Source organism: Rattus rattus, chromosome 8, assembly GCF_011064425.1.
Source record: "Rattus rattus isolate New Zealand chromosome 8, Rrattus_CSIRO_v1, whole genome shotgun sequence".
Lineage (NCBI taxonomy): Eukaryota > Metazoa > Chordata > Mammalia > Rodentia > Muridae > Rattus > Rattus rattus.
Window position 1 is genome coordinate 53,265,318 of NC_046161.1, and position 15,201 is coordinate 53,280,518.

A 15,201-nucleotide genomic window follows, 5' to 3' on the forward strand; every position below is an offset into this window, starting at 1 on the left:
AAGTTATTTAAAAGCCTCTATTCATATGTCTACTGTATAAAGGTAAAATTGCTTTCTAGGAAAATAAAGGTACATTTACGTAAATAAGAAATTATTAATGTTTTACAGAGCAGTACAAATAAACATGTTTCTTAAAGAAATGACAAGGGGTTGGGGATTTAGCACAGTGGTAGAGCGCTTGCCTAGCAAGCACAAGGCCCTGGGTTCGGTCCCCAGCTCCGAAGAAAAGAAAAAAAAAAAAAAAGAAATGACAAAACATTAATAAAATTCCATAAAGGAATTCAGGTGACACTGCTAAAACTGATCAAAAGCAATCATCTGAGTGACTGACCTTGAGATGATGAGAACATAACTAATTGTGTTGTGTTCTACTGTCCACTAACATTAGTAGTTTCCACTCACAGCTCTTTAATCAGGCAACTTAAAATAACTCTCGGAGATTACTAATGAACTCCTTAACTTCAAGTTGACTTTCTTTTCTTAGGTCAATAACACTCTTACTTTGTTTACTTTTTCTTTGGTTTCTGCTACATTTTCCTGTCTTGTTTATCACACCCTCTGTTATCAATTCCTATGAATCCATAAATGAACTGTGTCCTATTGTGGGTTGTCCCCTGAAGCCGGTATATTGAAGACTTAAAACCACAGTTCATGAGGTTACTGGAAGTTGTAGAACCTTTAGGAGTAAGAATTATTTGGAATTTTAGTCATATTAACTGTAAATACAGAATGCCCCTGTGAAAAGAAGATCAAAACCTGAAGCCTTGGAAACCATGAGACAAATCAATTGTCTCTCCTCGGGCTGCTTATCTCAGGTATTTTGTCACAGCAACAGAAAGTGAACCAATGTTGTTCGCACTGTGGCCATGTGGTGTCAACTCCATAGAGTTTTAACATTCATTTTCAACCTATTTAGTTTCTGTCTCCAGGAGAAAAGACAGGTTTGCTTATGAAGAGGACTCCAAAGGAAATTAACCATGGAAAAAAAACCCACCCTGAAGCAGATGGAACTCTTATTCTCTGTATGGAGACTCAAAAGGAATAAAACGTGGAAAGGAGAAAGCCAGCACTGTCTGCTTCCTGACTGTAGAGACAATCAAATATTTAACATTCCATTCCCACAACTGTGCCGTCCCTGCTATGATGGACTGTGTACTCTAAGCATAAGCAAAAATAAGTTCATATGCCATGAAGGTATGTGGTCAGAGCAAAACGAAAAGCAAGCTGAAGAGACAGCACAGAGATAAAGGCACTTGCTGCCAAGGCTGACAGCCTGAATTTAATCTTCAGAACCCACATGAGGGAAGTTGAGAACCAATTCCAACAAGCTGTCATCTGACTGACCTCCATACATGCCCACTCACATACAGAGTAAATAAGTAAATGTAACACTTACTAGAAGTAAATACACAGGTTCCTTCAACATGTTTCTATGCTATCATTTATTCTCAGATTGCCTATCATTCAAGGCAAACTATATGCTTATTTTCCATTATGTCTTTAAAATTTAGAACTGTTCCTGCAATGTTAATGACTTAAGTTCTCCATCATCGGCAATATACAAAGCCAAAATATATACTACAAATGTCTGGTCCTGATTTTCATGTTTTTCTTAAGAATCTTGGAAAATACCGAGGGCACTGAAAATGTAACTCATAATTCTATTAACTAGCTCCAGTACTCTAATATTAAAGATTTGAATAAAGGAGAAAGTGGCTATACTGAAAGCAAAGGAAAGGGCAAAAGAAAAGTACTTATAAACTGAAATAAATTATTTAAATCTTAGTACTACCTCACAGACACCTTTGAAATTGTAGGCAGGGCAAAAAAAATTTTTTAAGATTTACTCTTATTTATCTATCTATTTATATTTTTTAATGTGAGTACACTGTCATTGTCTTCAGACACACCAGAAGAGGGCATCAGATTCCATTATAGATGGTTCTGAGCCACCATGTGGTTGCTGGGATTTGAACTCAGGATCTATGGAAGAGCAGTCAGTGCTCTTAACCACTGAGCCATCTCTCCAGCCCATGGTAAAAAATCATTAACTGGCATAAACAAACAATCTATGCAAGATAAAACAATGTTAAAACCTGAGTTTAATGTATTTCAAAGTTCCAGCGATTGTATAAAAAAATACATTATGATATAAGGAAGCAAATGATATATCTCCCAGGCCATAAAGAAATGAAGGATGTCCAAACTCAACTCATTTGAAAAATAAAACTTCAATCCAAGTAAAACTAGTGAGTCAGTTCCAAGAGAAAAACACTCAGTTAAGAACCACAGCTAGGACATGAGAACTCAGAAAGTTCTGCACTTTCCCTGATCATTCTTTTTCTCTAACTTTACGAAAAGAGAGGGAGGAAGGAAAAAAACAAAACAAAACAAAACAAAACAAAAAAAAAAAAACCCAACAACAACAACTTTAAGACAGAAAAGAAAAACTGATCATTTGACCAAGTTGGCACCTTACAAATGAACTCCTGTAGATACTTATCTAAAAGTCTAAGACTAACAATGAGAAATCCTCAACAGTCAAACATAAACCATCAGCAAAATGGATGTAATTAAGGTAGAGCTATAAAAATATCTTCATTCTAATCAATTGAACATCTTTATGCCACAAATAGAATTTTCCCATGGTTACCAAAAAGGTAATGTTTTCCTATGAAGACTTCATTTAAAGAAACCTCTATTATTTGCTTCTATCCTATTTTAATTCGGCTCCCACTTGCCATGTTTTAAGAATCTATGTCAGAATAGATATTATTAAAAAATATGAAGTCTTGAAAGTACCCTAAAAATTTCCATTTTGAAAATTTGAGAATAAGTTAAACTTTTAAATCTATTTTCACCTCTATTACACAGTTCTCCAAATGGTAGTAAAATAAACTCCAGAAAGATTACAGCATTTTAATGACAACTTGGACAAGTTTAAAAAACAAACAGGAAATGGGAACAGAAGAGAAATAGGACCTTTTCCTTCCTTTCCTTATTCTAAATGTACTGACAGGCTATAGGTGTATTTATTGTTCCCAGGTTTCCAAACTGTCCTTTGTGTAATTACCCTCTTACACAGTGCTAGCCTTAAACTACCAGGTACTCACCGAGTTAGGGTAATTCAAGTAGCAGATCTGACAAGGCATATCCTGTGCTGATGACCTTGTATTCATCTGGCGAGTTCGAGACTTTTTACTTGGATTAATTACATGACACTCAGCAAAGAGCTTCTCCAGGTTTCCATCAAAGTACCTGCATTATTTAAACAGAAAGGATGAGAGCCCAGCAAATAGCACAGTTAGAGCTCTCAAGAAACAAGACTTTCTGTAAGGAAAAGTAATTCACTAAACTAAAAAATCAAAGGTCAAACCTATCGTGGTCAAGAAAGAAAGTGGGGCATGGTTAAAGGACAGCAAACAGAGGGTATGTGCGCGGAGGGTCACTTTTGACTCTTTGTTCTTCATTTTCTAACTGTTTTTAAATATGCAAAGTGGAAGGTAAGCAATTAGTATTAAACACAACTGTGACTAAAACTTTAGGATAAAAGCTGTGCTACAACTACAGTTAGCTGCCTGAGAAGAATAATCTATTTTAATACTAGGCTATATTTTATTATAGATACAATTTCATACTCATTTTAATCAAACTACCCTATTATAAATGACTATATCTCTTGTATACAATGAACTTGTTTCTACATATTCCTTTAAATTGTTTCTTTAATTTACATCAAATAAATTATATGCCCATATGCATACCTGGATGTAACACAATTGAACCATAATGTTATCAGGAAACAGTGTACCTAGTGCTATCTATACAGCAAATGGTGAACTATTTCATAACAATGGTAAATGCCAAGAAAAATGTTTCCCAAATGACAGTCACTGTCCGTCCAGTTGCACCCAAACCCGGAAACATCAGTTCTGTTTTATTTTTTAAAGATAGAGCCTCAGTACGTGCTTGTGACTGTCCTGAAACTCACAGAGCTCCTCTTGCTTCTGCCTTCCAAGTGGTGGCATGTACCCCTAAAATACCAGCCTAAAATATCTAAGTATTTCAAAGGGAAAACAAGAAGTAACAATTTTCAATTTGTAAATCAATTCAAACATTTATTTAAAGATTTCTTTATTTATTATATATAAGTACAATGTCACTGTCTTCAGACACACCAGAAGAGGGCATCGGATCTCATTACCGATGGTTGTGAGCCACCATGTGGTTGCTGGGAATTGAACTCAGGACCTCTGGAAGAGCAGTCAGTGCTCTTAACCACTGAGCCATCTCTCCAGCCCCTTTAATAAAGAATATGTGCAATTGTATTTTAGCTTTATCCAAGGTTTTAAATAGTTATGTTCTTTATATACATACAAGGATCTCAATTAAAAGAATCACAACTCTTTTAATAGTAAAATAAATTCCAGAAGAATTCCTACATTTTAATGACAACTTGAGCAAGTTTGAAAAACAACAGTAAACAGGAAGAGGAAGAGAACTGGGACCATTTTTATCTTCCTTATTAAGTCTATTGACAGGCTATAGGTATATTTATTGTTCCCAGGTTTCCACATTTCCACCATCTGTTTGTGTTGATACACATGCCACTGAGTGAGTGAGTGAGAGAGAGAGAGAGAGAGAGAGAGAGAGAGAGAGAGAGAGAGAGAGAGTATGTGTGTGTAGGCCAGAAAGCAATTGTGGGTATCTTTTGCTTTCTGCCTTACTTTTTGAAACACAATCTCTTACTGAACCTGGAGTGTACCCCATTTCAGCTATACTGACACAACAGCAAACTTCAGGGACACACCTATCACTGCCTGTACTATGCTTGAAGGTATGTGCCATCACAGCCAACTTTTTGTTTGTTATATGTGGGTTTCTGGGGATCTGAATTCATCATGCTTGCCTGGCATTTTGTCCACTGAGCCCATCTCCTCAACCAAGATTTCAAGTATTTTTAAAATGTGGGTCTTGCAGATCCAACTCAGGCCATGAGGTTCAGCAGGATGCACCTTTATCTGCACGTGTTCTCACTAGCCTAGATTTCCAATAACTTTTGCTTAATGAAAGTTTTCTTTAGTACTTATTAAAAATATAGAAATAGGTGTTTCTATAGAAAAACCACTTATCTGAGAACAAATCACATTATAAGTACTTTTACATAACTTGTGTTTCTCAAAAAAATATTCAAATAATTGATCAAACAACTTGTTACAAAAGGAAACTGGTAAACTTAAAGGTGTCATTAATTCACATAATAAAATCTAGCAAAGCACAAAACCAAACTACATAAAAAGCAGAAAGTAGAAGAGACTAAAATTAAATATGAATTTGGAAAGCCATAAACATCACCCTAAAAAGAATAATCCATATTAATAAAGACAATTTCAGTTATCCCAATAATTGAATTGAATTAGTGGACTCTCCACATTATATTAATATTCTAAACAGCATTCCATGCATACTCAGCCATAGAGATGTAATTGAACCACTCTCTTGGATATGCAGATCCACCCTAAACACCTTAAACTCTTCACTAAGCAGTATTTGGTTTTTTGTTAACACATCTCTGCATGGTGTTCCATGTTTGCAGGTACATACTATAACATACTGAATAAATCCTATACTGGCACTTAGATGGTCCACATACATAAAACCTAAGTTGAACTCTTGGTCCATCTGACAGTGGAAATTATCAAGATTTCTATTGCTCCATTAGAGAAACTGTAACTTTCTTTTCATAAATAGTCTATATACTTTTGAGTTCAGAATGTAAACAGGAAGAGTTAAGAAAAAACCTTTGTCTCATGGATTATTTTTCCCCCAGTTCTATAATGTTTTAACTTTTTTTAATCGTGTTTAAATTTTTAAAAAACAATTTATTTTCTAAGTATGTCTGGTTTTGTGTGGTATCCAACGGTGCTCCTGGGGGAAGACAGAAAAAGTGGCTCTCTGAAGCTGGAATTACAGGAGGTTATGAGACACTCAACCTCGGAGCTGGGAATCAAACTCTGGTCCTCTGGAAGAGTAACTGTACCTTTTGAGCCAAGTAGTGGTGGCACACTCCTTTAATCCCAGCACTGGGGCAGGTGGATCAACTGAATTTGAGACCAGCTGGGTCTTGCCTGCACATGTATGTGCCTGCACATATTAAGATGTGTGCTTGATGCCCAGAGATCCCAAGACTTTGTGGAGCTCCTGGAGTTATAGGTGATTGTGAGACTCTATGTGGGTGCTAAGAATTAAACTCCTGTCTGCTCCAAAGGCACCAAGTATGTAACACTTAATGACAGAGCCATCTCTCCAACCCAAGATTATTCATTTATTCACAAGTTAAGATTTTTCCTTCAACCTGTTTCTGTTACAGTTTCTTATTCATGTGGAAAATACATTTGGATTACATAAAACTGCAATTCCATTTGTTGTAATTCAAATTGCTAGTTATTGACTGAAGGGTGGGAATACTACCTCCTGCGCTTCCTTACACCTTCTCTGACAGGTAAAGGCTCCTGTAGATTACATCCTAATGATACTCTACACTACCCTGTAGCATGTTACTAACTGTAATCATACCCACCCACCCACAAGTTGGCGAGAAAGCATATCTCTTGACAACTATGTTTTATTGCCACAGCCCTAGAATCTAGAAGAACCTTTTTTCCCTATTGAATAATGTACTCACTGAAGGCAAATCTCTCTCTTAATAAGCATCAGCTTTCTTTGCTATTCCATAAGCAGAAATGTATATTCCATTAATCTGCTTGAGCTCACAGTTTCTGGCATTATCCCTTTGAAAGGTGTGTGTGTGTGTGTGTGTGTGTGTGTGTGTGTGTGTGTGTGAGAGAGAGAGAGAGAGAGAGAGAGAGAGAGAGAGAGAGAGAGAGAGAAACCTGTGTGTGAGTACCTACAGAGGCCAGAAGTTGTGAGCTATCTAACTTGAGTTATGGGTGCTAAACTCAGGTCCTCTGAAAAAGCAACAAGTACTCTGTAATCACTAGAGTCCTCGCTGAGATATTTTTAATGATGATGATGTACACACACACACACACACACACACACACACACACACACACACACACACACACACACACCCCAGGCAAAGCCTGGTATAGTGATATATTCCTGCAAACTCAAAACTTAGAAGATAGAGGCAGGAAGGTCAGGAGTTGAAGGCTATCTCTGACTATGTTATCAAGTTGGAGACAAGTCTAAGTCACATGAGAACCTGAAGGAACATGAATAGGAACCAACAAATATTCCCTGGCATGGGAGGCCTGAGAGGTCCATCCACCCGACCCCCCCTTTTAAAAGTCAAGTTTCATTTATAAGAAATACACAATTTAAGTGTTTTGTTGCCCAATTTCCCAGAGAATATTTTGCTAGCCATTTGGATAGAATTTACTTGACATGAAGATAATCCATTTCTTTTGGGATTACACTTAGCTTCTCTACTGATTCTGTTTGCTTCCAATGTCACCTGCCCTGTACAGTGTCACCTGTGACACTGGAGCCTGCCTAACCAGTACCATAAAGAGGTCAAAGCTGTATATACCAAAGCGTGGGTCAAATATGATACCTAGAGACCAATGTACTTCTGGATCCCCAAACCAGTTTCTAGTATCTAGAAGTGTTTCTCATAACCCATGATTCTTCACCTTCAGACTCTTCTCCAAGACTACTTATGCCCCACAGATTTTCATTTCTTCTGTTACTCACATTATGACAGTGTATATACCTCTAGAAACACAGGAGTCTAGCCTAAGCAGCTCCAAGGCCTTAGTTACAAAACTCAGTCTGTTTCCACTCTCTTAACATCAGAGGCAGAGCTTACAGATCCAAAGTTCTTTATGGGATTCTCCTTTTCATAAGACCCAAAGCCAATATGGGTAAGAGGAAGAAATAGATAGCAAAGCATCCAGAATAGGGCCTTACAGATCAGGAAGTTGGCTCCTTTCCTAGGCTAACAAAAGATTTTGTTTTAACGTGCATTTATTATATATAAGGTCTGTCTACTCTTGACCCAACAAAGGCTCTTTGGAAGATATTAGAATCTATCTTCTAGGGATGGAAATGTTTCTCAAGGTCAGATGGTAGAGTATTTGCTTGTAATGCATGAAGCATTGGGTTCAATCCCTAGCACTTATAAATCAAGTATATAGTCCTAATGCTAGGGAAGTAAAGGCAGGCAGGTTTTATTTATATTCATTTATGTTGTATGTGCATATGAATGTGCCATGACATATTTGTGGAGGCCAGAAACAATTTGCTGCAATGAATTCTCTCCTTCCACCATGTGGATCCAAGATCAAACTAGAGGGGTTAGACTTGCCAGCAGGAGCCTTTTACTTGAGAGCCTTCACTGCTGAGCTATCACACTGATCCACACATAACTCATTACTTGATACTTTGAAGATGAATATTTGGCTTACTTGTTTCTATACATATGCACGTAAGGCTATAAATCCTAGTATAACACAGGATACAGTATCTCCCCTAGTCCAGTCAAAAGGTTGTTTAAATAAGTCAAAAATAAAGTTTCAATCTTCCTACAGGAATACAATGTAAGCTTAAAAGAGACACAAAACTGGGCTGAAGTGATGACTCAGCGGTTAAAGAGACAGGGCTGAGGCCCTGGATTTGATTCCTAGAACCCATATAGTAGCTCACACTTATCTCTAACTCCAGTTTCAGGGGAGCCAATACCCTGTTCTGATCTCTGTGGTCACTTCACAACAGGGTACAAAATTGCACATTCATACAGGTAAAACACTCATAAATATAAAAAGGGAAAATTTAAAGTCACAAACTGTATGTGCAAAATAAAAACCCTCAGCTGAACTTACAACAAATTAATACCATTCAGAATCAGTGAAAATTCTTAACTCAGGTTTTTTCCCGTTTGCCATGCTACAAACCTACTGTCTTTGGCTTTTCAGGCAAACATTCTACCACTTGAGCTATAAGCTTGCAATATACTTGCTGTAAGTTGCTAGATATATTCTTTTGACTCCTGCAAATTTTGAAATGCTAAGAACTTGCTGTTGACAAACAGTCAATTAATACATATTTTGTATGTTAATATATGTGATAAATGATTGAATTATTTTCTTGTTATAATCAAATATCCTGTTAAAAGCTATTTAGGGGAGAAACATTTAACTTATAATTCCAGAAAAATTAAAGTCTACCATAGGAAGAAAACCTGAAAAAACAGGAAAACATCAGAAGCTGCAGGCTAAGAGCAAAAAGTGGGGCTAAGTTTTAAGGCCTCAAGACCAACCTCTAATGACCTACTTCTTCCAAGTTGGGGACCAAGTGTAAACAAGCACCTGAGCCTATAAGGGACATTTTACATTCAAGTCACAACAATGGTGAAAGCACACAAGCCTGGAGGTCAGTTATATACCATTAAGGAAGTTACCTCAAAGAGACACTATACTTAAATATAGTGCCTAAGCTAAAGGTAGAAGCCACGGGAGGTAGGTATAAATTTACCAGGTAGTCCAAGTAGGTACTACAGTTAATATACATGTACCTGAGATTTAATCCTGCCACTTTACATTCCCCTCCGGTACATATGGCTCTCTGTAAAATCTGTGTGAAATTTATGCAAAATGTTTAATTTACCATTATTTCATGGATTTATGACAAAGCTTTTTTTTGTCATCATTTTAATGTTTGTCTGGTTTTCAAACTATTGCAAATTGTTGGGGGAAAATAATATCAAAGTAAGGCTGCAGACTTCAAATTTTTGTTCTGAGGCCCACTGCTTGTTCATTAAGACAGCACTATTGGGTTGGGGATTTAGCTCAGTGGTAGAGCGCTTGCCTAGGAAGCGCAAGGCCCTGGGTTCGGTCCCCAGCTCCAAAAAAAAGAACCAAAAAAAAAAAAGACGCACTATTTATGAACACAGTCCATGAACACAGACTGTAGTTTGTTTCTCTTCATCTCACTTATTATTTTAATAACCACTTTTACTGCTGCTACTACTAAGAAGCCCATTCTTTGGAGTATGCCATATACATACACTTTCAAAAATAATTTACAGTTTGATGCTTTAAAGATTTCATGCCTTTTGCATCCATTACAATTGTTTTTAAAGTGGGGTGGGGTGGGGTGTGTCTGTCTGTTTCAATCTCCTGCCTCTGCCTCCTGAGTACTGAGCCTTCAGGCACACTATCTTGCTTGACCTAATGTATTTTAAGGGTGACTTTCTTTTTACCAGATGTCTTTAAATCTCAAGTGCTTTGGACCTGAAATTTCATGCTTTAACCAGAAGACAGGAAATTTTTATATACGTCAAATTTTCCATCTTTTAAGGTTTAGATAGACTGAAACAAAACAAAACTGAGGCTTGAGAGAGAGCTGTTTAGAAGCACTTGGGTCTTCAGAGGAGTAGGGTTTAATTCCCATCATCTACATGTCAACCTACAACCTTCTATTACTCCAATTTCAGACTGGATGTCTTCTTCTTTTTTTTTTTTTTTTTCCTTTTCTTTTTTTTGGAGCTGGGGACCGTGAGCTAAATTCCCAACCCCGACTGGATGTCTTCTTTTGGATCCTATGGGCCACAAAATCAAAATAAATCTTTAAGAAGATTTATTTTAAATCTCCTTTAAAAATTATGAAAAACTGCTCCCCATGTTAGCTCATGCCTATAATCCCAGCACTTGGAAAGTAGGAGATGCACAACAATATCCTGTCTCCAAAAGAGGGGTGAATAGTGACAACACCTTTAACCCCAGAGCTCAGAAAAAAAGAGTTGGTGGGGCACATGCACTGAGTTTAAGGCCAGCCGGGTCTACAGAAACCCATGCCCCCCCCCCCAACAAAACACTGAATGAATGAAAGATTAATTTTAAAAATCCATTTCTATTCCACCTCGTCAGCATAGTCTAGAACAGAGGGTCCAAGCAGCCAGTGTGGGGAAGGTATATTTTAAACAAAAGAAGGGGAGGATATAGAGAAGCCAACAGAAGGAGGAAGAAAGTTGTATCTCAGAATCAATTAAATAGGCATTTATTTTGCACTGGAAAGGACAGGTTTGCATATAGACTATTATTTTACCTATCTGGAAACTCTCCTCTTCTATATTTTTCATCTTTTATTGGATAGCTTCTAATTCCTCTAATACCTTCAACTACTTTTAGTTTTGTCCCATCTTGCCATAAATTGCCATTACTTTACATCTCAGTCACAGAAACTGACTTTTATTACATCTGAAAGCATCTGTGCTCATCTTTCCTAGTAGTGGCACACTAGATTTAGTCTCTATGTGAAATATGTCAAGTCCCTGGTTGGCAGGTTTAATAAGAGAACTAAACTGAAGGGGCCATCAAGAAGACACCAGTAAGGAAGGAAGGCCTCTTACCACCAAGGCCTAACAATCTGCATTTATTTGATCCCTAGAATTCACATGCTGTTAAGAACCAACTCCTCTGACCTTCATCATGTGCACGCGCATGAACACGAGCACTAATGTAAATAAGCAAACAGACAAAGTGGGGATAATAATTTGAGGAAGTAGTTTGAGAGCTTAAGTTTCTTTCCCTAGTCAGATCTGTATTTGTTGCTGTTAGAGGCATAGGGATAGTAACAGTTTGTGACCATCTTAACTCAAGTTTAGAGCTTGAATTGCTAAACCACTTCACTGACATAAGTCAATGTTCGGGTTTACAAGTAGTGATCAAATTCTCCCGTACTTCATTGTCCTTTTATTTCATTTTTTCTTCCATTCTTAAACTACCTCTGAATTAGTATTATAGACTGGCAGATTCACAGCTTCTCTTGAGCCTTCCTATCCAACTCTATTTTACAAAATCTTTGATGCTCTATTTTTTAAAAAGCTGTTTCAGTATTCATCTAACTACTCCTATTACCTTTAGGGAAAGGAAGAGCCCAAATTACTGCAACTACGGGATCCCCTGTATTCTCATGGAAAGAGCTACTTACATTTCTTCTACCTAGTCTTTTCTGCCAATTTAACTGTCACCTCACACACTCAAACAGTATTTTCCTAATCTAACTTGAATTAATAATAAAACTACTTTTGCTTTAAAACGTCCTCATTGAGCTGAGTGTGATGATGACTGCAGAGGCAGGCAGACTTCTGTGAGTCTGAGGGCAACCTGGTCTACAGATTGAGTTCCTTTCCTAACCAAATCAGAAATGTTTTGTATATTCCTGAGCAACTAACTATCGTTAGAAAAGAGACTGCTGTGTATGCCCTCTGAATACCACACTATCTTAGCCTGCATTTCAGACATAACTGATATGTTTTCAAAAGTTATTATAGGGGTTGGGGATTTAGCTCAGTGGTACAGCGCTTGCCTAGGAAGCGCAAGGCCCTGGGTTCGGTCCCCAGCTCCAAAAAAAAAGAACCCCCCCCCAAAAAAAGTTATTATAATATATGAAACCTTGAGAAAGCAAATAAACTAAGAACAGAGAAAACAAAAGAAAAACCTATCTAGGGAGGATTTTGTTGTTTTGTGTTTTGTTTTCAATCAGGGTCTTAAAGGAAGTGCAGGCTGGCCTCGGATTCTCAATCCTTCTGCTTTACACTTCCAAGTGCTGGCATTAAAGGGATGCCTCATCACTTCAGATATAAGGTAACTAGTAGAGAAGATTGTTTCAAGCTCATACATCTAGTAAGTAGAGCAACAGAAATTCAATGTTTACACTACAGTGTGATGAGACATTTATTTATTTACATCTATAACTGCCCCAAACAACTGAACAGGAACACCAACAACAACCACCACCTATGTTATTATAAAAGAATGGTGAATATCATCACAAAAGCAAGGTTTCAGAAAAACCAAACTCATTTTCACATTCAGCAAGTTATTATGAAGCATATTATTACACAGAAACAGCTTGGAAAGCGCTATCTGTAGCATCACGACCACATATAGGCACTAACTTTTCATCGAACCTCTTCACAAAATAGTTGTAGATATTTCATAACAAAAATCAAAGTCTTTTGAAACACAAATCAGAAAAGGGTAACACCATTCTTTTTTTTTTTTTCCGGAGCTGGGGACCGAACCCAGGGCCTTGCGCTCACTAGGCAAGCGCTCTACCGCTGAGCTAAATCCCCAACCCGGGTAACACCATTCTTAAGTGCCCTTTTCTTTCATCCACTCCTTAGCAGTAGTAAGCTTCAGAACAACTACAGGACTTGGGAAAGACCAGGAAGTGGTAGCATACAACTATAGCCCTAGGACTATTAAGAAGTCTAACCTGAACCCATAAAGTTGAGACTAGCATGGATAAACTTAGTTAGATCATACCTCAAAAAACCCTGCATTTGTGTACACCTTACACATATCAGCTAATTCATTAACACCCATTTTATACCACTAAAATGATTTAAAGTTTACATTTAGTCATTATGAATCTGAAAGGCCAAGGTGGAGGAAACAAAAACAAAAACAAACAAAAAAACTGTTTTACTTGTTTCTAACTCTAAAAGGAACTCCATTTTTAATTTGTTTTTTAAAGATTTGTTTATATATTTATTTATTTTACACAGTCGCTGTTTTCAGACACACCAGATTAGGGCATCCAATCCTATTATATATACATGGTTGTGAGCCACCATGTGGTTGCTGGGAACTGAACTCAGGACCTCCGGAAGGGCAGTCAGTGCTCTTAACTGTTGAGCCATCTCTCCAGCGCCATTTTTGGTGGTTTGTTTCTAACATCTGTAATAATATCATAACTTTAATAAAGTTCTATTTCAGAAAAGAAAGCTTAAAAATAGTCGACTGACTAAAATATTTTCTAAAGCCAGTTAAATGGTGTGGTGGACTAAGATGTTTGCAACCTGAGCTACTTAGCAATTTGAGTTAAACTTCTGGAGCCTACAAGGACCCTGGAACTCACTGTCACCAGCTCAGGCCTTCCAAGTTTTCCCTGTTCTTCAATGCCCAACCTAAGCATTACCTCAAAAATAAAATCGGTGTCTAGAAATTATTAAAGACTTTCAAAATTACATTTCTTTCTTTCTATGTATGCACATGTAAGCACAGCACAGTACATCTGTGGAGGTCAGGACAACTTGCAGGCATTCATTTTTTTTTTTCTTCCTTGGTAAATTCCAAGATGCAAACTCGGGTCATCACAGAACATATCCAAGTGCTTTTTACCTGTTGAGCTATCTTGCCAGTTCCCCTTTAAACCTTTTATTCTAGTTAAGTACAACATGAAAACAGACATCATAAGGCAGAGTAGAAAGCTTAGAGAAGCAGCTTTTTAGCCTCGTCAAGAAAGAAAACAACTCTGGTTTGCTCCCTCCTTTCTCTGGGGGACGCATTCAGCAGAGTCACCAAAAACTTAAGACTTAAAAGAAGGTTCAAGAGGCAATTCAATAGACAGAGACAGCCATCTCTCAGATGTCTCAAGAGGCAATATTCAACAGTAAAACTAGAGAGACAGCCACCTTCACTTTAACAGTGCTTCTGATACTTTCTTAGTGGCACAAATCTGATTCTCAGTCTTTAAAGAAATATTTTTAAGAGGCTCTCTCAAATGATATCAAAATCCTTTGTAGGGGTGGGGATTTAGCTCAGTGGTAGAAAGGAAAAAAAAAAAAAAAAAGAAGAAATCCTTTGTCATGGTTTTCCAGGTAACTGGGACATCACCTGGCTTGTTTCTCAACTTAACCATTTAAATTTTGTTTTAAACTGCTAACTCTAGTATTCCAGAAAAGGAAGAAGTAAAGGAAGCAACATCACATAAAATCCACAATGGCAAGATAACAAGGGTGTGGATGCAGCTCTGATTCTGCTTTGTTTCACCCAGAGGAGCATGAGAAAACCAGGAGAGTGCAAAAATCCCTATTTAAAGTACTGTTATGAAACAGAAGAGTCACAGTCAGTGGACACAGGCAGGCATACACTGGCTTTGGGCTGTAGGGGAGAGATACGGACACAGACAGAGAACAGGGAGTTGGTGTGTAGTTCAGTGATGGGGCATCTGCCTGCTACACATAATGCCTCCTGGGTCTGATCCCCAGCACAACAAAGACGACTGAAAAAGGAGAAACAAAGTATGAGAAGCTGTTTGAGACCAGGAGACAATAAAATTAGGATCACTCTTTCTCCACCCTTCGCCCAAAGTTCATAATTTTAAATAATAAATTATATTTATCTTTAGAATGTAGTAAATTAGGTTAACTGTAGACTAAGAAGTATG

The 15,201-nt window shown here is 37.4% G+C and overlaps 1 protein-coding gene across 2 annotated transcripts in view; it reads right to left on the reverse strand.

The window, feature by feature from the left end:
- Arih1 (ariadne RBR E3 ubiquitin protein ligase 1) overlaps positions 1-15,201 on the reverse strand; it is a 99,976-nt gene that overhangs the window by 44,195 nt on the left and 40,580 nt on the right. For both annotated transcript variants that reach the window (XM_032909512.1, XM_032909513.1), the window contains one exon: positions 3,114-3,258. In XM_032909512.1, the coding sequence (XP_032765403.1) occupies positions 3,114-3,258 (145 nt within the window). The remainder of the gene's footprint in view (positions 1-3,113; positions 3,259-15,201) is intronic.